This window comes from Notechis scutatus, chromosome 16 (genome assembly GCF_049901735.1).
Source record: "Notechis scutatus isolate UNSWTSFEM ecotype Mainland chromosome 16, rNotScu1.2, whole genome shotgun sequence".
Classification (NCBI taxonomy): domain Eukaryota; kingdom Metazoa; phylum Chordata; class Lepidosauria; order Squamata; family Elapidae; genus Notechis; species Notechis scutatus.
This window is the reverse complement of record NC_142024.1, coordinates 8326343-8349506: the sequence shown is the minus strand read 5'-3', so window position 1 is coordinate 8349506 and position 23164 is coordinate 8326343. Positions and strand designations below refer to the sequence as shown.

The window sequence follows — 23164 nt, the reverse complement described above, 5'->3', positions numbered from 1 at the left end:
AGGCCTCCATTAAAGCAACACAATGCTGCCAGCCAATCAAGATACAAAAGAGCCAAAAAACAGACAGAAGATATTAGAGACACCAATCAAGCAGAACACAGCAAACTCCGAGACCAATAAACACAGACCAAGACTCCCAACCAATCAGGATGAAGAAAAAACCATTCTGGCACAGCAATAGGCTGCCCCAAATTTAAATCTGAAACCACTGTAAAAGTCTGACTCACAGACGGACACAATACAGAAGCCTGATGATGGCAGATGAGATTCTGCGAAACGTTGCTACAACTTTAAAAGCACCACTACTATGACGTGGGAAAATACCGAACAAAGCTGAATGCCATACATGTAAGTACCCGAAAACTTAAGAAAATATATATATATACATGTATGGCATTCAGCTTTGTTCGGGTATTTTCCCACGTCATTGTAGTTGTGCTTTTAAAGTTGTAGCAACGTTCGACAGAATCTCATCTGCCATCATCAGGCTGTATAGTGTTCGTCTGTGAGAATTTAAATCTGAAACCACTGTAAAAGTCTGACGCACAGACGAACACTATACAGAAGCCTGATGATGGCAGATGAGATTCTGTGTATCGATCTATATATATGTGTGTGTGTGTGTGCATCATCTCTCTATAGTGTATGTGTGTGTATATATATATAATCTATATGTGTGTGTATATATCATATATACACACACATACATACATATACACACATACATATAAAATCTGTGTGTGTGTGTGTGTGTGTATCATCTCTCTCTATATATATATATATACACATACATACACATACGCACATATACATAAATATAAACTTACATAATATAAAATAAACTTACAAACTTACATAAACTTACATAAATATAAAATCTATGTGTGTGTGTATATATGTATAGCTAAAAGCACCGAAAGCACCAGCCTGAGGATGGCAGGTGGGACCTCGCCAAAACGTCGCCAAAGATACTCTTAATCTTACACGGGAAAAGACCCGAACACACCTAGACTTACTTACTTACACACATACACATATATATATATATTTACACACATACACACACATATACATACATATAAAATCTCTCTGTATATAATTCTCTCTCTCTCTCTCTCTCTCTCTCTCTCTCTCTCTCTCTGTGTGTGTGTGTGTGTGTAGATAGAGAGAGAGATTTAATCTCAGTAATCCCCTCTGAGTTTTGTGAAAATAATGACATCTTTGGCCATGTGGCCAAATAATGACATCTTTGCCAGCTCTACATTTTAGTGAGGGGGTGGGGGTTGTGTTATTTTTCTTGAATTGCACACTTTCAACAGAGTCTGGAGTCTCTTTAGGCTTGTAAAACGGCAGGTAGCCCACCCACCACCACCACCACCACCCCAAAAAAAACTTAAGCTGCGCTGCTCCTGAACATGGAGGTTTTATTTTATTTTATTAAAATAAAAAACCGCAGTATCTTTTCAGTTTCTTATTGAGAACGTGAGGGGGTTTAATGATTTGTTTTAATCAATTCCATTCAAACTCATTACTTTCATTTCACTTAAATCAGGGGGTCTTCAAACTTGGCATGTTTTAAGACTTTGTGGACTTCAACTCCCAGAATTCCTCCCCCTCCAGTCATGGTAGCTCAGGAATCCTGGGCGTTGAAGTCCACAAAGTCTTAAAACTTGCCAAGTTTAAAGACCCTGGCTTTAAATCAGGGGTGTCCAACCTTGGCCACTTTAAGACTTGTGGACTTCAACTCCCAGAATTCCTCAGCCAGCTTTGCTGGCTGAGGAATTCTGGGAGTTGAAGTCCACAAGTCTTAAAGTGGCCAAGGTTGGACACCCCTGCTTTAAATTGATTTAGTTTGCACCTGGCTTTTGTTATCTCGCTGGCTGCGGATGATGGGGATTGTAATCCAGCGCCGCTGAGTGTGCGGCGGGGAGGGGAAGAATCGCCGCGGACCACAAAGGTCCGTAATAAAAAAAAAAAAAAAATAAAAACGCGAGGCCCCTTTAAGAGCAAAACGGCCCGACTTCCGGGTCGACGCTGGTTGCCTGGTGACGACACGGAGCTCGGCCAATCCGGAGGCGTTCGGAAGCTTGGCTTTGCAACATATAAGCAAAGCAACGGACGCGGCGGGAGTGAATGAGTGCGTAGAACAGCGCCCTTTTATTGGGGGCTCAAAAGGAGTGGGGGTGGGGGGTGGGGGCTTAGGAGCCAGGCCAGCCTAGCCTATCTTCCCCAGGCTGGGGCCGATGGGCATTGTAGTGCATCGCCTCCGCTTAGAAGAACATTGAACTAGGGGAGGGGGTGTTGTTTTCCCCTCTATGGGGTGTGTGTGTGTGTGTGGGGGGGGTCTAATTGGATCCGGAGACTCGATTTTGGGGGGTGTTAGTGGGGGGGCTAATATCTCCCCTTGAGCACTTTGGGGAGGGTGGGGCTGATCTTGAGTCGCTGACCAAATAAAACCTATCCAAGAGATCCAATCAACCAGGACTTCCCCACCTGCCCCCCCCAATCCTTGCATGGGACTTGTAGTCAAAACAAGATCCGAAACCCATCCAGGCCATGCCTGGATTCATAATCTGAACTTGTGGGCAGGGTGATAAAAAAAAAAAGATGACCTCTGGGCGCGTGCAGAGAGTTCCCCACTCCCTCTCTAGACTAGAGCCAGGCAGAAATCCTCTAAAAAATAAAAATAAAAATAAATAAGATCAAAATCCGGGTTATATTCAGATGATTTACACCCCTCCAGCTCTCCAAAGGGACCTTGCTCGGCTCCAGCCACCGCGCCGCTTGACACCGCGTTCCTTGCCGGACTGTGGAAGCCCAGAGATGGACCTTGAGCAGCTCCGCCACTTGAACCAGGACCTCCTGCGAAGGTTGAAAGCCAACCAAGAAGAGTTCAGGAAATGCCTTCCCTTTGGGGGGCTTCCTCCTCGGGGACCCCTGAGCGCAAGCGGATGCTCAGTTCCAGGAACAGGGTAGGTGGATAAGTTTATTTATTTATTTATTTATTTATTTGATTTGCCAATTGTTTACAAGATAATAAGTATAAATGTATACATAGTTGTGAATACATGAAATGGGTACATATAAGAAAAATAAAAGAATAAGAGAAACAATAGGACAGGGACGGTAGGCACGTTGGTGCGCTTATGCACGCCCCCTACAGACCTCTTAGGAAAGGGGTGAGGTCAATAGTAGACAGTCTAAGGTTAAAGTTTTTGGAGTTTGGGGAAGAAACTACAGAGTCGGGTAGAGTATTCCAGACATTGACCACTCTATTGCTGAAGTCGTATTTCCTGCCATCAAGTTTGGTGCGGTTAACTTTGAGTTTGTATCTATTGTGTGCTCTTGTGTTGTTATGGTTGAAGCTGAAGTATTCATTGACAGGTAGGACATTGCAATGTATGATTTTATATACCATGCTTAAGTCAGACCGAAGACGGCGTAATTCAAGGTTTTCAAGTTCTAGAATTTCAAGTCTGGTGGCATAAGGTATTCTACAACGAGTAGAGGAGTGGAGAACTCTTCTTGTGAAATATTTCTGGACTTTCTCAATTGTGCTAATATCAGATACGTAGTGTGGGTTCCAGACTGATGAACTGTATTCGAGTATTGGTCTAGCAAATGTTTTGTATGCTCTGGTTAGTAGTGTGATATTACCAGAGAAAAAGCTACGTAGGATTAGGTTAACAACTCTTAATGCCTTTTGGCTATGTAGTTGCAGTGGGCTCTAGCACTTAGATCATTAGAGGTGAGTATTCCAAGGTCCTTTACAGAGCTTGGGTCATCAACAAGATCTTGACTATTCAGCTTGTATTTTATTTTCTGATTTTTTTTGCCAATATGTAAGACAGAGCATTTATTTGTTGAGATTTGAAGTTGCCATTTGTTTGACCACTCTGATACATAGTCAAGATCTTTTTGTAGGGTAGCAGTATTGTCTGTGGTATTGAACAGCTTTACATCATCAGCGAAGAGAACGCAATTGCTCTTAATATGATCACAGAGGTCGTTTATGTAGAGTATGAAGAGAGTTGGTCCTAGAACACTGCCCTGGGGGACACCACTATTGACAGGTACTGGATTTGATAGGACGCTCCCGATTTTGACCATTTGTTGTCTGTTTGACAGGAGTGCTTCTATCCAGTTATTCAGTTGTCCAGAGATACCATAGGATTTTATTTTTAGGAGTAGTTTGTCGTGTACCACTGAATCAAAGGCTTTACAGAAGTCTATGTAGATTGCGTCTATTGCTTTGCCCTGGTCGAGTTGTGTCGTCCATATGTTTTTGCAGTGTAAGAGTTGCAGATTACAGGATAGTTTTTTTCTGAAACCAAATTGTTTATTGGAGAGTAGGTTATTTGTCTCTAAGTGAAGGATGATGGATTGGTTAATAATTGATTCCATGACTTTACAGGTGACGCAGCATAAGGAGATTGGTCTGTAATTTTCAACTAGGCTGGGGTCTCCCTTTTTGAAGATGGGGATGACCATGGCTTGTGACCATAGGTTAGGCAAGGAGCTGGTTCTGAAAGATTTTTCAAAGATTATGCTTAGAGGTTTGGCTATGGCAGTGGATAGCTTTCTTAAGAAGTAGGCACATATTCCATCCGGTCCAATAGATAGAGATGGTTTTAGGTTGCGTAGTGCTTTTTCAACATTGAAAACAACATTGTTCGGACAAGATGGTGGTTGTTAGTTGTGAAGTCGTGTCCGACTCATTGCGACCCCATGGACAATGTTCCTCCAGGCCTTCCTGTCCTCTACCATCCCCTGGAGTCCATTTAAGCTCACGCCGACTGTTTCAGGGACTCCCTCCAGCCCCCTCCTTCTTCTTCTTCTTCTTCTTCTTCTTCTTCTTCTTCTTCTTCTTCTTCTTCTTCTTCTTCTTCTTCTTCTTCTTCTTCTTCCTCTTTTTCCTCTTCTTCTTTTTCCTCTTCTTCTTCTTCTTCTTCTTCTTTTCTTTTTCCTCTTCCTCCTCTTCCTCTTCCTCTTCCTCCTCTTCCTCTTCCTCTTCTTCTTTTCTTTTTCCTCTTGCTCTTCCTCTTCCTTTTCTTCTTCTTCTTCTTCTTCCTCTTCTTCTTTTTCCTCTTCTTTTTCCTCTTCTTCTTCTTCTTCTTTTCTTTTTCCTCTTCCTCTTCCTCCTCTTCCTCTTCCTCCTCTTCCTCCTCTTCCTCTTCCTCTTCTTCTTTTCTTTTTCCTCTTCCTCTTCCTTTTCTTCTTCTTCTTCTCCTTCTTCTTCTTCTTCTTCCTCTTCCTCTTCCTCTTCCTCTTCTTCTTCTTCTTCTTCTTCTTCTTCTTCTTCTTCTTCTTCTTCTTCTTCTTCTTCTTTTTCCTCTTCTTCTTCTTTTCTTTTTCTTCTTCCTCTTCCTCTTCCTCCTCTTCCTCTTCCTCCTCTTCCTCTTCCTCTTCTTCTTTTCTTTTTCCTCTTCCTCTTCCTCTTCCTTTTCTTCTTCTTCTTCCTCTTCCTCTTCCTCTTCTTCTTCTTCTTCTTTTTCCTCTTCTTTTTCCTCTTCTTCTTCTTCTTTTTTTCTTTTTCCTCTTCCTCTTCCTCCTCTTCCTCTTCCTCCTCTTCCTCTTCCTCTTTTCTTTTTCCTCTTCCTTTTCTTCTTCTTCTTCTTCTTCTTCTTCTTCTTCTTCTTCTTCTTCTTCTTCTTCTTCCTCTTCCTCTTCCTCTTCCTCTTCCTCTTCCTCTTCCTCTTCCTCTTCCTCTTCTTCTTCTTCTTCTTCTTCTTCTTCTTCTTCTTCTTCTTCTTCTTCTTCCCTCCATCGTCCCCAGCATTCAGCTCTTCTCCAGCGAGTCCTTCCTTCCTTCCCATCAGGTGGCCAAAGTCTTTTGAGTTTCCTCTTCAGGATCTGGCCTTCTCAAGAGCAGTCAGGGTTGGTCTCCTCTAGTACATGGATGGCCTTGACTCCAGCCTCCATTCTTTGGCGCTCAGCCTTCCTCGTGGTCCAACTTTCACAGCCGTACTGTCAACTCAAAAATGTTTCTCTGGTCTTTTAGAGTTGCCAGCAGAAAGGGACTGGGGGGACTAATGCATCCCTTAGATCAGGGGGTCGCCAACCTTTTGAACTTCGGGGACCACCAAACTCATACTTTTATATCCCAAGGACCACTAATATGATTTTGTTTTAAAGGATAATATATTTAATATAAAAATTTTAATTTTTTATATTAAATATATATTTAATATATTTTTTTTAAAAAAAATTATATTAAATATAATTTTAATATTAAAAATTATGTGTGTGGTGTATATGTATGTGTATATACATACATACATACATACGGATCTTTGGTTATTCGGGTTTTCTCCCGCGTAAGATTGGAAGTATCTAGGCAACGTTTCGATGAAGTCTCATTCATCATCTTCAGGCTTGTGTCTTCGGCTCTGTGCTTCTCAGAGTGATGTGAGCTTGCAGCTGCTTCTTCCTTTTAACTGCTAGTGGGGGTGTGACTTGATTGGGTGGGGGCTTGGCTGTGTTCTGATTGGGTGGGGGTGTGTTCTCATTGGTAGGGGTTTGGCTGCTTCCACCCCCCACACCTGCACCTTCCAATCCAAAGAGACAGAAGAGCAGGGGGGTCTGAGCTGAGGGGCCTCGGGGAATTCTTGCTGGGAGAAGTAGAGGCAGAAAGGGGGCTTTGTTCTCCTTGGTGGGCAGCGCCCCTCAGCCACCACTCCAGGGGCTTCTCTGCAGGCAGGCCTGCCGCCCTCGGTGATTAATTGAGGGGAGGGGGAGAAAGTGGGGGCTCCAGGCGGGGATGCCAGGGCTCTCCCAGCCTCACCTGGAGGCAGGCAAGGAAAGGGGGAGGGGGAGGTTGACACCTTCACTCCCCCAAGAGGAAAGTTGCTTTTCTCCATCAGCCCTCCACCCGCTGCTTCTGCCCAATGGCTGCACAGTCTCAGCAGGAGAGAACTTCTGTTCCATTGGTTGATTGCTTCTCACCGTCAGAAAATTCCTCCTTATTTCCAGGTTGAATCTCTCCTTGTTCAGTTTCCATCCATTATTCCTTGTCTGGCCTTCAGGTGCTTTCGAAAATAGCTTGACCCCTTCCTCCTCTCTGGGGCAGCCCCTAAAATATTGGAAGATGCTCTCCTGTTTCCCCTGGTCCTTCTCTTCCCTGGACTAGCCAGGCCCGGTTCCTGCAACCGTTCGTTGTATGTTTTAGCCTCCAGTCCCCTCATCATCCTGGTTGCTCTTCTCTGCACCCTTTTCAGAGTCTCAACATCTTTTTTATAGTGTGGTGGATTTTCTTTGAAGATGTTTCATTTCTCATCCAAGAAGCTTCTTCTTTAGAGCTTCTTCTTTAAACCAGAAAGTCCAATTGCCTCTTGAAAGAAAGAAAGAAAACAGCAGCTTTGGATAGTAGTAGTAGTAATAATAATAATAATAATAATAATAATAATAATAATAATAATAATAATAGTAATAATAGTAATAATAGTAATAATAATAATAATAATAATAATAATAATAATAATAATAATAATAATAATAATAATAATAATAATAATAATAATAATAATAATAATAATAATAATAGTACAATAATAATAATGTCTTTTTTTAATCATATAGTGGCTCATTTGGCCATCCTGGAGCATGCAACTCCTACATTATTATTAATATTATTATTTAATCTTTAGTGAGATTCACAGCCTTTGGGGTTGGTTGGTAGCTCAACAGCTCGAGTCCTAACCAAGGACCTAGGAACTGTTCAGGTAGCGTCAGAGGATAGAAGCTGTTCCAAGTAGGGTGGTTTTTTTGTAGCATCAGGGTATTCGAGTCTGATAAATTCAGAATTTCCAAATAGCGAGGCAGCCCTTTCGGGTTATTGTTATTTATTATTTATTATTATTTAATCTTTCCTGGCACATTGTAGCCCTAAATAGGGATTCCTGCAGTATTTCCCCCCAATAACGGGGTTGAAAGACCTTTTATGGAGTACATCGTATCGGCACTTAGAAAGTTGAAGCTAACTCTGGGTAATTCCCACGCTTCAGAGAAATACAAAGAATAGAAATTTCCCACTCCCCACAGATGTCCTAGGTCACATTAATCTTCCCCCTTGGTCTCAGCAGATGTTCGTTGCCACGACCTTGGTTCCCACGCTGTGTCTGGTGGGTGTTTTATCTAGTAGACCTCAAGCATTGCGTTCCAGTCTAACTTCTTTTTTTTAAAATAAACTTTATTGCATTTTTATTACATTAAAAACATAAAAAATATATCACTTAATAACAGCTATTTGTGGTGCTTATCATATAACAATCATTTGTGCAACATTTACAGATATTAATTTGTGCCTAATTATATTCTTACCCTATCTATATTCTATATTTAATAATTACCTATCCTTAATCTGTCTCCAATCTATCCAGCCGTACCATTGTTCCCATACCTTATAAAATATTGAAGCTTCCTCTAACTTCTAACTCCCGCCCCACAAAGAGTGGCAACTGTTGGGCATTTTACCAGACAAGTACAATAAAGGGAATGTATATTTGATTTTACACGTGTTGACTGCAGCTAGAATTGTATTTGCACAACAAGAGAAAAGTGAAGAGATCCCAACAGATGAAAATGGGATTTAAAAAAATATTAGAATGTGCAGAAACGGACAAGTTAACACTTACAATGAAAGAAAAGAAACTGAATATGTTTTTTTGATGTAGGACTTATTTTATCAACGGTTAGCTAACAAAAACAGGAGCTAGAAGTAGGGAAATATATGGAAGGATCAGTGATATAAGGAAGATGTGTTAAATTGGTTAAACAAATATTGCTATTATCAGTATTATTATGATTGATACTAATGTAATGGATGCTCCTGTAAGTACTTTGACTATTATTTCCTAAAACAACTTGTACCCAGACAACACACTGTTCAATTGAAATTGGAATTGTTATAAAAATAAAAAAATTAAAAACTGGGGGTGGGGGGGGGGAAGAAACAAAGCAAACTTAAATATAGCCTTGGCCATAGTCGTTTTGAAATTGACAGTCCTTGTGTCAAGGCTCCGACAGTTCCCCCCCATTTAAATCATGAGTATCCAGCCGAACTTCCAAAACTTAAAAGAAGATTTATTAGGAGTAAAAATGCCAGCGCTGCCTGGGTGTAGCTGACTCATCATCACCCTTGACCCTGGTTTTCCCCCCACACCCCCTGGGTGTATCGTAATTCATATCCTCCAATGGGACACGTCCATAGCCCAGAGTCATCAATCATGCTCTCCAGTTAGAATTTTGCACGGCAGAAACTTCGGTCACCTAGTTACTATCTTTGAAAAACTATTTATGGAATGCACTTTTGGTTTGCAAGCTGCCCACTGCTCCCTTTCTGTTGGCAACTCTAAAAAGACCATAGAAATATTTTACGAGTTGACGCCTTGATTGTGTTCTCCAGATTGCATGCGCCGTGGGGCAGCCGGACTGCCACGCCTTGCTAACTTTGCTGGGTGACCCGCAGGGCAGCATCACCTTTTATCGCTCTCTTCCCTTCCAGATGCAACCACCGTTTTGTCCGGACGCGGAAGGGGCCACCCTGTACGTTTCGGAAACAAGGAATTCTCAACCGGGTCTCGACGCTCCGCTGAGTGAGAGACGGAAAGGGGGATGCTCCCCTAGCTGGGGGCCACCCCCTTCCCCGTGCCTGGTCCTTGTGCCGCTGGGTGAGGCTGGAAGTGGAAACAGGGAAGCAGCCAAGGTGGACGCCCCCCAAAAGCCACCCCCTGCCGCTTGCCCCGAGGCGAAGGAGAGAACGGGGCCCCGAGAGGCGCTGACCCAAAGCCCAGCGGAAGAAGAGAGGAGGCAGGGGATGTCGGCTCGGATGCTGCAGACCCCCAAGTCCATTTTGCTTACACCGGGGTGCAAGCATGGTAGGGCAAGGAAGAAGGTGGGTGCCGAAAAAGTTGGCGGGTTTGAAATACTAGCTGGATCCCCGTGCTTCGCTATGAAACTATGTGGTTGGGCTTAGTTTTTGGGGAGGAAGATAAGGGGGGGGGATTCTGCCTCTGCCTACCAGCATCCATCGGTATTCATCTTGCTAGCATCCTGTCAGTGTGTGAGAGAGTTGAGGGCTGTTTGGAAAGTGAAACAGCATTTGCTGTGTGAGCAAGGAGACAGCAAGGAGCCTGGGCGTGGCTTAGCTCAACTGTTCTGTACTAAAGCTGCTTGGTGCTCTGAAACTGAAACTCCTCTGCTTGTGTTTTGTATTTGGATTCTTTTCAGGTGGGGAGGGGGAGTAGAACTCCTCAGCCTCAGAGCGTGTTAATAATAAAAATATAGGAAATATTAATGGCTCTGATGGTCATTTGGAAAAATCCTTCCTTAGTGAGTACCTAGAAGCCAAGAGGAACATACGTGCAAAATTTCAAGTTTGGAGGCTTTACAGTTCTGGAGATTTTGTGATGAAGTATGAATGGTTTGGAAAGCCAGCAGGGTAGTGATACTGATTTAAGACGGGGAGATTATTCGTTTGAGCAAGTACTTCTTCTTCTTTTTTTTTTGAAAGAGAAGGTGAAGCTCCGCTAGTTTTCAGGCAAGAGGTGATAGATAATGTTGGGCACTTCAGGGGCATGACTTGGTCACTGGCACCAAGGAGGCAACGTTTCTCTCTTCCCAGAAAGAAGCCGGTCATGTGACGTTCGTCTCCGACACGGAGGACCATTTGATCCCAGCGGACAGCCTGTCCGCGCAGCCTTTCCTGGGCTACGACTGGATCGCAGGTGGGAAGGAGTTGTGGGCTGCTTCCCACAACGTCTACACAGAGCCTCCATGCTCAGATGCAGTGTGTCTGCACACTGGAGTGGTGGAGAGCTGTTGCAAATCCATTGAACTCCCCTTAGGAGCCGCCCTTATATTGGCGTAGCTCTCTTTTTTTTAAAGTTAAAAAAAACACCCCCCGTTGCATTTTTATTCTTCGGACTTGTTCCAGAGGGCATCTGCGCCTCTCTTCCAGAGGTGTTTTACAGTAGCTCCCCATCATGCTGGGCCTTTTGTCCTCTCCTGTCCTAGCCAGGATGTGATGACCCAAAGGGGCGTGGCACAAGGGCAACCCAGTCAGATAATCAGTAGGAATCCCTTTATTAGCTCCAACTTTGCCCCCAATGTCCTGGTTGCCTTCTGGGCTGGAGAAAAACTCCCCCAGGAAACAGCCTTTGGCTGCCGAGAATCAAGTCCAAAACATGGTCAACAAAAACTGTAACTATAAGTCCAATCAAGGCAAAATGAGGTAATTAGGCAGGCAGGGCAGGAGAAGGAATTCCAGACGTGAAGGAACGGCAGTAACTCAACATGGTTTGGAAGACGCCAGGAACACAGGTAAGCAAAGTCAACACAAGATAAACTCACGTTTGTTCCCAGTAGCTGCCACACTCAGCTTGCATCTCCTTTAAACTCTCATTCCCAGATGTGGCTAATGAAGGGAATCAGGGCCCTTTCCTCCTCCGTAAGCCATGCAACCCATGTTGCTCCCTTCTATGTTCCTCCCTGTATGCCCTAGGATGAAGAGGGGGTGGACCTGGGTCTTCCTCTGAATTCCTTCTCCCTTGTCCTACCTCTCCCCTGCTCTGTCCAGCCGGACTTTGCCCTTGTCCAGTTTCCTCCACAGCCAAGGGAGCCACACTCCTACTCCCTGTCAGCTGTTCGTAATACTCCTCGGATACAGACTCCAATAGGGGCATAACACTGGAGAGGACCAAATTTCTAATAAGATCTGACAGCGTTCATTTACATTTGCCAAGAAAAAGGAGGGATAGATCCTCCCTACACAGGAATAGTTTACCTGTGTATTCTGAAGGGCTTGAAAATGGACTTCTGATCCTGCCATTTTGCTCTGGTGGTGGGTTTCACCTGCTATCTTGGGACTTTCCTTCTTTCTGTAGGGCTGCTGGAGACGGACACCTCCCTGTCGGAAAAACCCGAGGAATATTTTGCCGAGCTGCAAAACTTCCGTCAGGTGAACAAGGAAGCTTGCATCCACAACCACGGCTTCGAGTACGACCAGGCTTGGGGGCGGTGGGGGGGAAGTTGGGAAAACGAGGCGGCCGTGGGAGCTTGGCTTGAGATCTGGTCAAACCCGAGAAGTGCCATTTTTGAAACAGAGGTTCACACCCCAAATGCTTCAATCGGGGAGTTAAAACCTGCCAGCCGCTAATTTCGCACGAGAGATTAAACTAGAGGTCTCCAAACTTGGCAACTTTAAGACTGGAGGACTTCAACTCCCAGAATTCTCCGCGTTTTCTATTTTAAGTCTTTCTTTGCTGTATGATCCCACAAAACGACCCTTGTTTCATCATAGTCTGGCAGGGCTAACTCGGCTTCCAAACCAAACAATGGAAAGAGATGTGAGAGGTCATCTAGCCCAACCCGCCGTAATACACAATGTTCCCCCCCCGCCTCGGTTAGTTGAAATGACACCGCACAATTCCTTTCTCAGGTTGTAAATTCGGGCTTTCCCCCTTCTTTACAGGTTGGAAGACGTGAATTCTTTGGCCGTGGATCAGGAGATGGAAACAGACGCGGCTTCCCACCAATGTAGGTCCCGAAGTTTCTTGGGCCAGGGCATTTTGGGGACTGGAAATTCTGCAGAAATTTTGTGCATGGGAATAACAGTCCCTGGCAAGGCCTAGACCAGGAGATCTCCACATTTGGCCACTTTTAAAGTCTTTTTGTTACTAAGTGGAGAACGCTTCTGGGCTTGGTGCTTGAGGCGGAAAAAAACCAAATCTTTGATTTGGCGTTTTACTGATTAGAATAGGACAGAATAACGGAGTTGGAAGGGACCTTGGAGGTCTTCTAGTCCAACCCCCTGCTTAGGCAGGAAACCCTACACCACTTCAGATAAATGGTTATCCAATATCTTCTTAAATACTTCCAGTGTTGGAGCATTCACAGCTTCTGGAGGCAAGTTGTTCCACTGGTTAATTGTTCTCCCTGTCAGGAAGTTTCTCCTTAGTTCTAGGTTGCTTCTCCTTGATTAGTTTCCACCCGTTGCTTCTTGTCCTTCCCTCAGGTGCTCTGGAGAATAGCTTGACTCCCACTTCTTTGGGGCAGCCCCTGAGATATTGGAAGACTGCTATCCTGTCTGCCCTGGTCCTTCTTTTCATTAAACACTAGACATACCCAACCGTTGTTCAAATGTTTTAGCCTCCTAATCATCTTGGTTGCTCTTCTCTGCACCCTTTCTAGAGCCTCAACCTCTTTTTTACATCGTGGCGACCAAAACTGAATGCAGTCTTCCAAGGGCGGCCTTACCTTATAAAGTTATATTATTAACACTTCACGTGATCTTGATTCTCTCCCTCTGTTTCTGCAGCCTACAACTGCATTGGCTTTTTGGGCAGCTGCTGCCCACGGCTGGCTCAGATTTAAATGGTTGTCCACTAGGACTCCAATGGTCTCTCTCACAGTTACTACTATTGAGCGAGGCACCACCTATACTGTACCTGTGGCATTTTGGTTTTTCTTGCCTAAATTGTAGAACTTTCCTTTTTTCACCCTTGAATTTTATTTTGTTAGATATCACCCAACGTTCAAGTCTGTCAAGATCCTTCTGTACCTTAAGCCTTTATCTTTTGGAGCGTTGGCTATTCCTGCCAGCTTGGTGTTGTCTGCTACTTTGATGAATTCCCCATCTATCCCCTCATCCAAATAATTGATGAAGTATTGATAGGCCTAAAACAGAGGCTTGGGTACCCCCACTGCGTACTTCCCTCCATGTAGATTCAGTTCCATTGGGGGCTACACATTTAGACTGATTCGTTGTTATAGAAATGGCTAGTTTATACTATTTGGGAGAAGTAAAAACTAGAGGTTTGTTGTTAAAGCTTTCTTCTACTGCAACAGAGTCTGAAGTTAAAACTTTTTCCCTTTCTCTTCTTCCTCCTCTCCTCGCTTTTCCTCTCTTTTTCTCCCCCTTGTGCCCTATTGTTTGCTTTCATATTTTTGTATTTTATTCTATAATCTAATAAAAAAGTTTTGTTTTTGTTTTTTTAAAAAGAAAAACTTGTGAACTTCACCACCCGGAATTCCTCAGCTAGCAAATTCCATGGCTGGCTGAGGAATGTTGGGAGTTGAAGTCCACCAATCTTTAAAAGTTGCCAAGTTGGGAGCCCCCTCACACACACACACACACACACACCCAGTTTAGAAGCATAATGAAGGGGCCCCACACAAAACCCGTGGAGAGTTTCAAGCCATTCATTTCTGGGCCTCGCTTTGCAGCCATGAGGGCTAGAAACTTAGCACCAGTTTTCTATAGAAAGGGCCCTTGTTGTAATTTTCCCTTCTGGTACCCCCACAGGCGTCTTCTGCTATCGGTTGAATAAACGCCTTTTCACCGTGCCAACGGATCCAGAATCGGCCTGCCCTGTTTGCAAGACCCCTCGCGCTGAAAAGCCTCCAGAGACGCTGGTGGAACCCGCTTTCATTAGGTGAGTTTGCGCTCCTGTTTTATTATCCCTCTTTGGGGGTAGATCAGTTTCACTCCCGATTTTAGGGTGTGTTCCCCAACAACCACCATTTAGACTTTTTCAGCACCGAGTGATGGCAGCTGGGAAGCAAGTCACACCCTATTTCACATTTTTTGGGGGGTGGCATTTCACGTGTTTTCCATTGGTAAGCAAATCTGACTTATTGCAAGCTCCCTAGGAAGATTGAAAATTAGATTAATAGAGTTGTAAGGGACCTTGTAGGCCATCTAGTCCAACCCTCCGCCCAAGCAGGAGACCCTACACCATTTCTGACAGATGGCAGTCCAGTCTCTTCTTGAAGGTCTCAAGTGATGAAGCTCCCACAACTTCCGAAGGCAACTTCTGTTCCATGGGTTGATGGTTCTCACTGTCAGAAAGTTTCTCCTTATTTCCAGATTGAATCTCTCCTTCATCAGTTTCACCCATTATTCCTTGTCTGACCCCCTCTTCCTCTCTGGGGCAGCCCCTCGAATATTGGAAGATGCTCTCCTGTCTCCCCTGGTCCTTCTCTTCCCTAGACTAGCCAGGCCCAGTTCCTGCAACCGTTCATTCTATGTTTTAGCCTCCAGTCACTCCCTCTTGCTCTCTCTCCCTCTTGCTCTCTCTCTTTCTCTCCCTTCTTCCTTCCTTCCTTTCTTTGTCTTTCTCTCCTTTTCCCCTCTTTCTCTCCCTTTTTGTTCTCTCTCTCTCTCTCCCTCTTTCTCTCCTCTCTTTTCTCTGTCCATCCTTCCTTTCTTTTTATTTCCTTTTCTTTTTCTCCCTGTCCCTTCAAATATTGGAAGACTGCCATCATGTCTCCCCTGGTCCTTCTCTTCCCTAGACTAGCCAGGCCCAGTTCCTGTAACCGTTCTTCATATGTTTTAGCCTCCAGTCATTCTCTCTTGCTCTCTCTCCCTCTTGCTCTCTCTCTTTCTCTCCCTTCTTCCTTCCTTCCTTTCTTTGTCTTTCTCTCCTCTTTCCCTCTTTCTCTCCCTTTTTGTTCTCCCTCTTTCTCTCCCTCTTTTTTTTCTGTCCATCCATCCTTCCTTTCTTTTTATTTCCTTTTCTTTTTCTCCCTCTCCTTTCAAATATTAGAAGACTGCCATCATGTCTCCCCTGGTCCTTCTCTTCACTAGACTAGCCAGGCCCAGTTCCTGCAACCGTTCATTGTTTTAGCCTCCAGCCCCCAAATCATCCTGGTTGCTCTTCTCTGCACTTTTTCTAGAGCCCCAACATCTTTTTTATAGTGTGGTGACCAAAACTAGATGCAGTACTCTAGGTGTGGCCTTACTAAGGTTTTATAGAGTATAGTATTAGTACCTCCCTTGATCTTGATTGTATCCCTCTGTTAATGCAATTTAGGATTGCATTGGCTTTTTTGGCTGCTGCTGCACACGGCTGGCTCCTATTTAAGTGGTTGCCCACTAAGACTCCCTCGTAATTGCAAACAACCTGGATTCAAACCTCCCAACTCAAAAATGGGCTTTTGCGTTTTGCTCGCGACTCCTGGAGTTGCCAAGTGTCCGAATTTTGATCCCGTGACTGTGGGGAAGCTGCAGCGATCAAGTGAAGGACCGTCACTTTTTTTCAACCCTGTAAATATTGGAGGGTCGTAGGTCGAGGACTATCTGCCCCACAGGCAACCAATGCTTAGCAATGTACAGGCAGTCCTCAAATTACGACCACAATGGAGCCCAAAATTTATGTTACTAAGTGAGGCATTTGTTGAGTTTTGCACCATTTTACAACCTTTCTTGTCTCGGCTGTTAAGTGAACCATTGCAGTTGATAGGTTAGTAACCTGGTTGTTAAGTGAATCTGGCTTCCCTCTTCGCTCTGTTTGTCTGAAGGTCGCAGAAGGTCACAAAACCAAAAGTGCACATATAGACTGGGTGAAACCAGGCTCAATAGCAGGAACTGTGAGAGGGATCTTGGAGTCTTAGTGGACAACCAGCTAAATAGGAGACAACATTGTCCAGCAGCAGCCAAAAAAGCTAATGCAATCCTAAGTTGCATTAACAGAGGGATACAATCAAGATCAAGGGAGGTAGTAATACCACTCTAGAAAGCCTTATTAAGACCACACCTAGAGTACTGCCTCCAATTTTGGTCAACACACTATAAAAAGATGTTGAGACTCTAAAAAAGTGCAGAAAGAGCAACCAGGATGATGAGGGGACTGGAGGCTAAAATATATAACCATGAATGGTTGCAGGAACTGGGCTTAGCTAGTCTAGTGAAGAGAAGGACCAGAGGGAGACAGGAGAGCAGCATTTCCAATATTTGAAGGGAGAGGGAGAAAGAAAAAGAAAGAGATAGAGAAAGGAAGGAAGGAGAGAAAGAAAAAAGAGTGAAAGAGAAAAAGAGAACAAAAAGGGAGAGAAAGAGGGAGAGAGGAGAGAAAGGAAAAGGAAGGAGAGAAAAAAGAGGGAAAGAAAGAAAAAGAAAAGGAGAGGGTGAGAAAGAAAAAGGAAAGAAAGAAAGAAAGAAAGAAAGAAAGAAAGAAAGAAAGAAAGAAAGAAAGAAAGAAGAAAGAAGAAAGAAAGAAAGAAAGAAAGAAAGAAAGAGAGGGAGAGAGAGCAAGAGGGAGGACTGGAGGCTAAAACATATGAAGAATGGTTGCAGGAACTGGGCCTGGCTAGTCTAAGGAAGAGAAGGACCAGGGGAGACAGGAGAGCATCTTCCAATATTTGGGGAGCTGCCCCAGAGAGGAAGGGGGGGTCAAGCTGATTTCCAAAGCCCCCAAAGGCCAGACAAGGAATAATGGGTGGAAACTGATCCAGGAGAGATTCAACCTGGAAATAAGGAGAAACTTTCTGACGGTGAGAACAATCAACCCATGGAACAGAAGTTGCCCTTGGAAGTTGTGGGAGCGCCATCACTTGAGACCTTCAAGGGGAGACTGGACTGCCATTCGTCAGAAATGTTGTAGGGTCTCCTGCTTGGGCGGAGGGTTGGACTAGATGACCTACAAGGTCCCTTCCAACTCTGATTATCTGTTATATCTGATTCGGTTGGGATTCAGCCATGGTCATAAGTATGAAACAGTTGCCAAGTGTCTGGATTTTACCTGATCACGGGGAGGCTGCAAAGGTCGTAACTCTGAAAAACGGTCGTAAGTCATTTTTCTCAGTGCCGTTGTAACTTTGAACGGTCACTAAACGAACTGTTGTAAGTTGAGGACTGCCTGCAATCCTCCTCCTTTCTCCCTCATTCCCTCAATTCTTACTGCCAAGAAAGGGGAAATCCCTTTGATGGCCAAAGTTCTCCAGACCTTGAAGAAACACAAATCCCGTTTTTTGTTTTTTGTTTTTCATCCGTTGAAGACAGCAAAATATTTTTACTGACAGAGATCGATAGCTCCCAGTTCTGCTCCTTCCTTGATTCCAGAGAATTTTTTCTTGGGGATTATCCCAAAATGATTTTTTTTAAAAAAACAAACTGTGATGACCCAGGGTGGGATATGAAATAAACACAGTCACAAAAACAGGCGAAGCCCCTTTTTATTCCTTCGCTTTGCTTCAAAGCTCCAAATATCCTTGACTGGAGACAAAAAACTCCCCCACAAGTAGTTAAAAGAAGGAGGAAATGCCGTTTAAACTAAAAATGCCTATAAATTATAAATAGCAAAAACAACACAAACCACACTGAAGCAATTAAGGGAACCGGGCAAGATAAGGGCTTGAAGATGTCCACAAATATGGGAACACACACTGGGAAGGACGCCAAACTCAGTAAGGACGGACAGACTAGGAATATTTTCATGCTTTGTTTCCAGCACTGGCCCATACGCATGTCCGTCCTTTTAACCAGTTCTCACAGCTGCAGCCCATGAAGGGGATCAAGGCCCTTTCCTCCCCCGCAGACCACGCCATTCATGTCTCTCCCTTATCCTCTCCTCCCTGCGTGCCCTAGGACGGAGAGGGGATGGGCCTAGGTCCTCCTCTAACTGCCCAGCCGGCCTCTGCCCTTCCCCAGCCTCCTCCACAACCTCCGGAGCCCCACTTCCCCTCCCTGTCGGCTCTTCCTCCTCTCCCTCGCACTCAGTCTCCAACAGGGGCACGACACAAACCAATGTAGTAAGCTAACTTTTTCTGCCATTGGTTGATTTTGGCTTTCTTCTTAACAATTCCTTACGGTGACATATTCTTGCTCCATTTTATTTTGCTTTCATTTAGAAATGGGTGGTTTTACCCAGTTCCCTTTATAAACAGGGGGTTTTTTTTTGGGGTGGGTGGGGGGGAATGCCTTACCTGCTCCTTTTAGATGTTCTGATGTCGTAGGGGTCTTATTTTCCAGAGTCAGCTTCCCAAGGGATACCTTACTCCCCACATATAAGCACAAAATCCACCGACGGAAAAGTTACGAAATGGAGGACAATTTGTCCCTGCCCTCGGTGAGTGCCTGGGTTTCGAGGGAGGAAGTGTGAGATGGAACAGAAAGACAAAATTGTGCTTGGGGAGGGAGAAAATTGACACATTCCAGCATCTCTTGGAATGCTAGAATTCAGGATGGCATTAAATACTGGTGGATGGATGGATGATAGGTAGGTAGGTAGGTAGATACCGTGTTTCCCTTAAAATAAGACTGGGTCTTATATTATTTTTTGCTCCAAAAGATGCATTAGGGCTTATTTTCCAGTTAGGTCTTATTTTCGGAGAAATGCAGTAGTAAAAGTGTCCATCTGGCTGACAATCTTAACCAGGGTTTATTTTTGGGGGGTAGCGCTTACATTATGAACATCCTGAAAAATAATGCTAAGCCTTTTTTTCTGGCTGGTTCTTTTTTTTTGGGTAAACGGGGAGAGGGAGGGAGAGGAAGGAAGAGAGAGAGAGAAAGAGAAAGAAATTATAGATAAATGATAGATGTAGATGTTGGATTTAGATAGATAGATGATAGATAGACAGACAGGATAGAGATAGATAGATAGATAGATAGATAGATAGATAGATAGATAGATAGATAGATAGATAGATGCATACATACATACATACATACATGATTTAGATGATAAATAATAGAGAAAGACATGATAAATGACAGGTAAATGTAGGATAGAGATAGATCGATAGATATAGATAGATAGATAGATAGATAGATAGATAGATAGATAGATAGATAGATAGATGATAGATAGATAGATATAGATAGATAGATAGATAGATGATAGATAGATAATAGATAGATAGATAGATAGATAGATAGATAGATAGATAGATAGATAGATAGATAGATAGATGCAGATACATACATACATACATACATACATACATACATACATACATACATTATTTAGATGATAAATAATAGAGAAAGACATGATAAATGACAGGTAAATGTAGGATAGAGATAGATCGATAGATATAGATAGATAGATAGATAGATAGATAGATAGATAGATAGAGAGATGATAGATAGATAGATAGATAGATAGATAGATGATAGATAGATAGATAGATAGATAGATAGATAGATGATAGATAGATAGATAGATAGATAGATAGATAGATAGATAGATAGATAGATAGATAGATAGATAGATAGATAGATAGATAGATAGATAGATGATAGATAGATAGATGATAGATAGATAGATAGATAGATAGATAGATAGATAGATAGATGATAGATAGATAGATAGATAGATAGATAGATAGATAGATAGATAGATAGATTGTGAGATGATAGATAGATAGATTATTGAGAGAGAGAAAGATGGATATATATGGGTGGATAGATGGATAGAGACACAGACATAAAAACAGTGTTTACCTGGAAGGCAAATGGCTTTGCATTTCCTAAAGAAAAGATGAGACAAAAGAACAAAAACAGTATCTAAATTCTCGGTGTGTATTAAGATGCTGCTTCCGTTTCGAAAGTAAATTAATGGGGGAAAATATTTTTGACTTAAGTAAACACCAGGGCTGCTTTGTACTTTGGATTTGCTTGTAAAAGCTGAAGATGGCCATGCAGTCCTGGAAAAGGACAACAGTAACTTTGGAAGTTTCAAAGCGCTATTTCCCCCCCCCTTTCAGTGGAATTCGAATGCTTGTAAATTTACAGGGCTTGTAAATACAGCCTGCCTAAGTACGTGGCTTAAAAAAACCCCGGGGAATTCTGCCCTAAGTTAATAGTGAGGGACATTAGGTCTGTCGGCTTTTAAAAAGTGGGAGGGATATATAAGAGAGAGAAAACTGCCAGTGGCTGCTGGTCTCTAGGGGTCCAAGTATCGAAACGGGAGCTAAAAAATATCTCTGAGCCTTTCTGTCCTTGTTCCCACAGCACTGCCTGGCTGGTTGGGAGAACCCTGTCCAGGTTTCCACCCCTGTCGTCAGCAGCCTGGATCTCCATTCCTCCCTGGATTCTCAGTTGAAACATCAGGTAATGAAGCGGAACCGACTGTTGGGAACCATACACACTTTGTGGTTCTCAAACAGGGGTGGGGTTCCAGCAGTTCGGACCGGTTCTATAGAACCGGTTGTTATGATTCTGCAGAGAACTGGCAAATTGTGGCCCTGTCCCTCTCCGCCTGCCCTCCCCTCCCAGTCAGTCCTTATCGCACATGGGCGACATCGTGCGCGTGCCTGACATTGCTGGCTTCGTTCTCCCCCACCCAGAAATACCGTAAGGTATTTCTTTTTTTTATCCCTAGGAAGCAAAAAGGGGGACGTAAGAGGAGTTTGCACGCCCCGCCTGTGCTTCATTTTTTGCCTTCCTGGGCCCCAGGGAAGCCGCCTGGGAGCAAAAATGCCCCCCCAGAAGGCGCCTGTAAGGCCCAGGAGGCAAAAAACAGGAGGAGAAGGAGAAGGAAGAAGAAGGGAGGAGAGGAGGAGGAAGAAGAAGAAGAAGAAGAAGGAGGAGAGGGAGAGGGAGAGGAGAGAGGAGAAGGAGAAGAAGAAGAAGAAGAGAAGAAGAAGAAGAAGGAGAAGAAGAAGAAGAAGAAGAAGAAGAAGAAGAAGAAGAAGAAGAAGAAGAAGAAGAAGAAGAAGAAGAAGAAGAAGAGAAGGAGGAGGAGGGAGGAGGAGGGAGGAGAAGGAAGAAGAAGAAGAAGAAGAAGAAGAAGAAGAAGAAGAAGAAGAAGAAGAAGAAGAAGAAAGAAGAAGAAGGAGGAGGAGGAAGAGAAGAAGAAGAAGGAAGAGGAAAGGAAGAGAAGAAGAAGAAAGAAGGAAGGAGAAGGAGAAGGAGAAAGAAGAAGGAAGGAGAAGAGGAAGGAAGAGGAAGAAGGAGAAGGAGAAGGAAGAAGAAGGAAGGAGGAGGAGGAGGAGGAGGAAGAAGGAGAAGGAAGGTGAAGGAGGAAGAAGAAGAAGAAGAAGAAGAAGAAGAAGAAGAAGAAGAAGAAGAAGAAGAAGAAGAAGAAGAAGAAGAAGAAGAAGAAGAAGAAGAAGAAGAAGCAGCCATGCCCACCCAGTCACATGGCCACACCCACCTAGCCACGTCCACAGAACCGGTTGTTAAAAAATTTGAATCCCACCCGTTTTCAAACACTATATAATCCTCGACTTGCAACTACAGCTGAGCCCAAAATGTTCTGTGGCTAAGCGAGACTGTTTGCCCCATTTTAACGGCCTTTCTTGCCACAGTTGTTAAGTGGATCGCTGCAGTTGTTGAGGTAGTAATGCGGTTGTTAAGGGAATCTGGCTGGCCAGGAAGTCGCAAAAAGGGGAGCTGATAGGATCCCGGGATGCTACAACAGTCATAAATACGAGCCAGTTGCCAAATGCCTGAATTTTAATCATGGGACCACGGGGAGGCTGCAACAGTCATAAGTGTGGGAAATGGTCATAAGTCACTTTTCTCAGTGCTGTCATAATTTCAGGCAGCCACTAAGCAAACAGCTGTATCAGCCAAATGGCTATTGTGCTGGTTTTGATGATCCCTTTGTGGCAGGCAAATTGGGGGTTGTGGCATTAAAACAGAGCTTAAATCCAGCCTTTGTCTGGGCCTGTTTTGTGGTCTGTTAAATGAACTCATTTTTTACTTAATTTCACAACCAGCTAGAACTACAATTGGTTTCAAACCAAATACAGTGGTGGGGTTCAAAAAAATGTACTCCTGGTTCTGTGGCGTAGCTTGGTGAGCGTGGTGTTGCTTGGTGCGCATGGCAGGGGAAAGGATATACTGCAAAATCCCCCTTCCCTCCCCACCCCACTAACCTGCTTTCCAGCTCCGTTCTCCTGGGCAGGGCAACCCAAGAAGACCCGGCTGATCATCTGGGACTCAATGGGAGGCGGAGAAGAGATGGGGTTGGCGGGGCCAGTCACAGAGGCGGGATTGGCCGGTTCTCCGAACGACTCAAAACTTCCGCTACCCATTCCCCAGAACCGGTCAGAACCAGCTAAATACTGTTTCTCCTTTTAAAACTTGGGATCTTTAAATCTGCTTTTCAGAATTCCGGCTCTAGGGTGGCAGGAGGGACGAGGACGGACAAACTGCTTGACCGATCTCGGGCGGTGGAATTCGAACTCGGCAGCGCCCCTTGGAAGCAGACTCACCGAAAGCCGCCACGCCACAAAGCCATTTTCCATTAAAACCCCATCCAGTTTGTACTGACGGTGCCGGCCTCTGTTTGCTGGGAACGGGGGAGGCGGGACAGCAGAGCCATAGGACATTTTGTGTGATCAGGTCACTGGTAGGTTTTGTAAATGGTTTAGTTCAAGAAGAGCAGGGCGACTCATTTATCCTTTTCTTTTTTTAAATCTACCTTTTATTCAGCAG

The 23164-nt window shown here is 44.0% G+C and overlaps 1 protein-coding gene across 1 annotated transcript; it reads left to right on the top strand.

Moving 5' to 3' along the window:
- The first annotated feature begins 1935 nt into the window (after positions 1–1935).
- On the top strand, positions 1936–22991 carry MIIP (migration and invasion inhibitory protein). The gene is given in 11 exon segments (XM_087944805.1): positions 1936–2137; positions 2744–2922; positions 2925–2972; positions 9503–9892; positions 10622–10724; positions 11883–11994; positions 12470–12534; positions 14303–14432; positions 18749–18845; positions 20732–20830; positions 22837–22991. Coding segments are annotated over 11 exon segments (1368 nt in total). The 5' UTR covers positions 1936–2133; the 3' UTR covers positions 22978–22991.
- Positions 22992–23164: the final 173 nt, after the last annotated feature.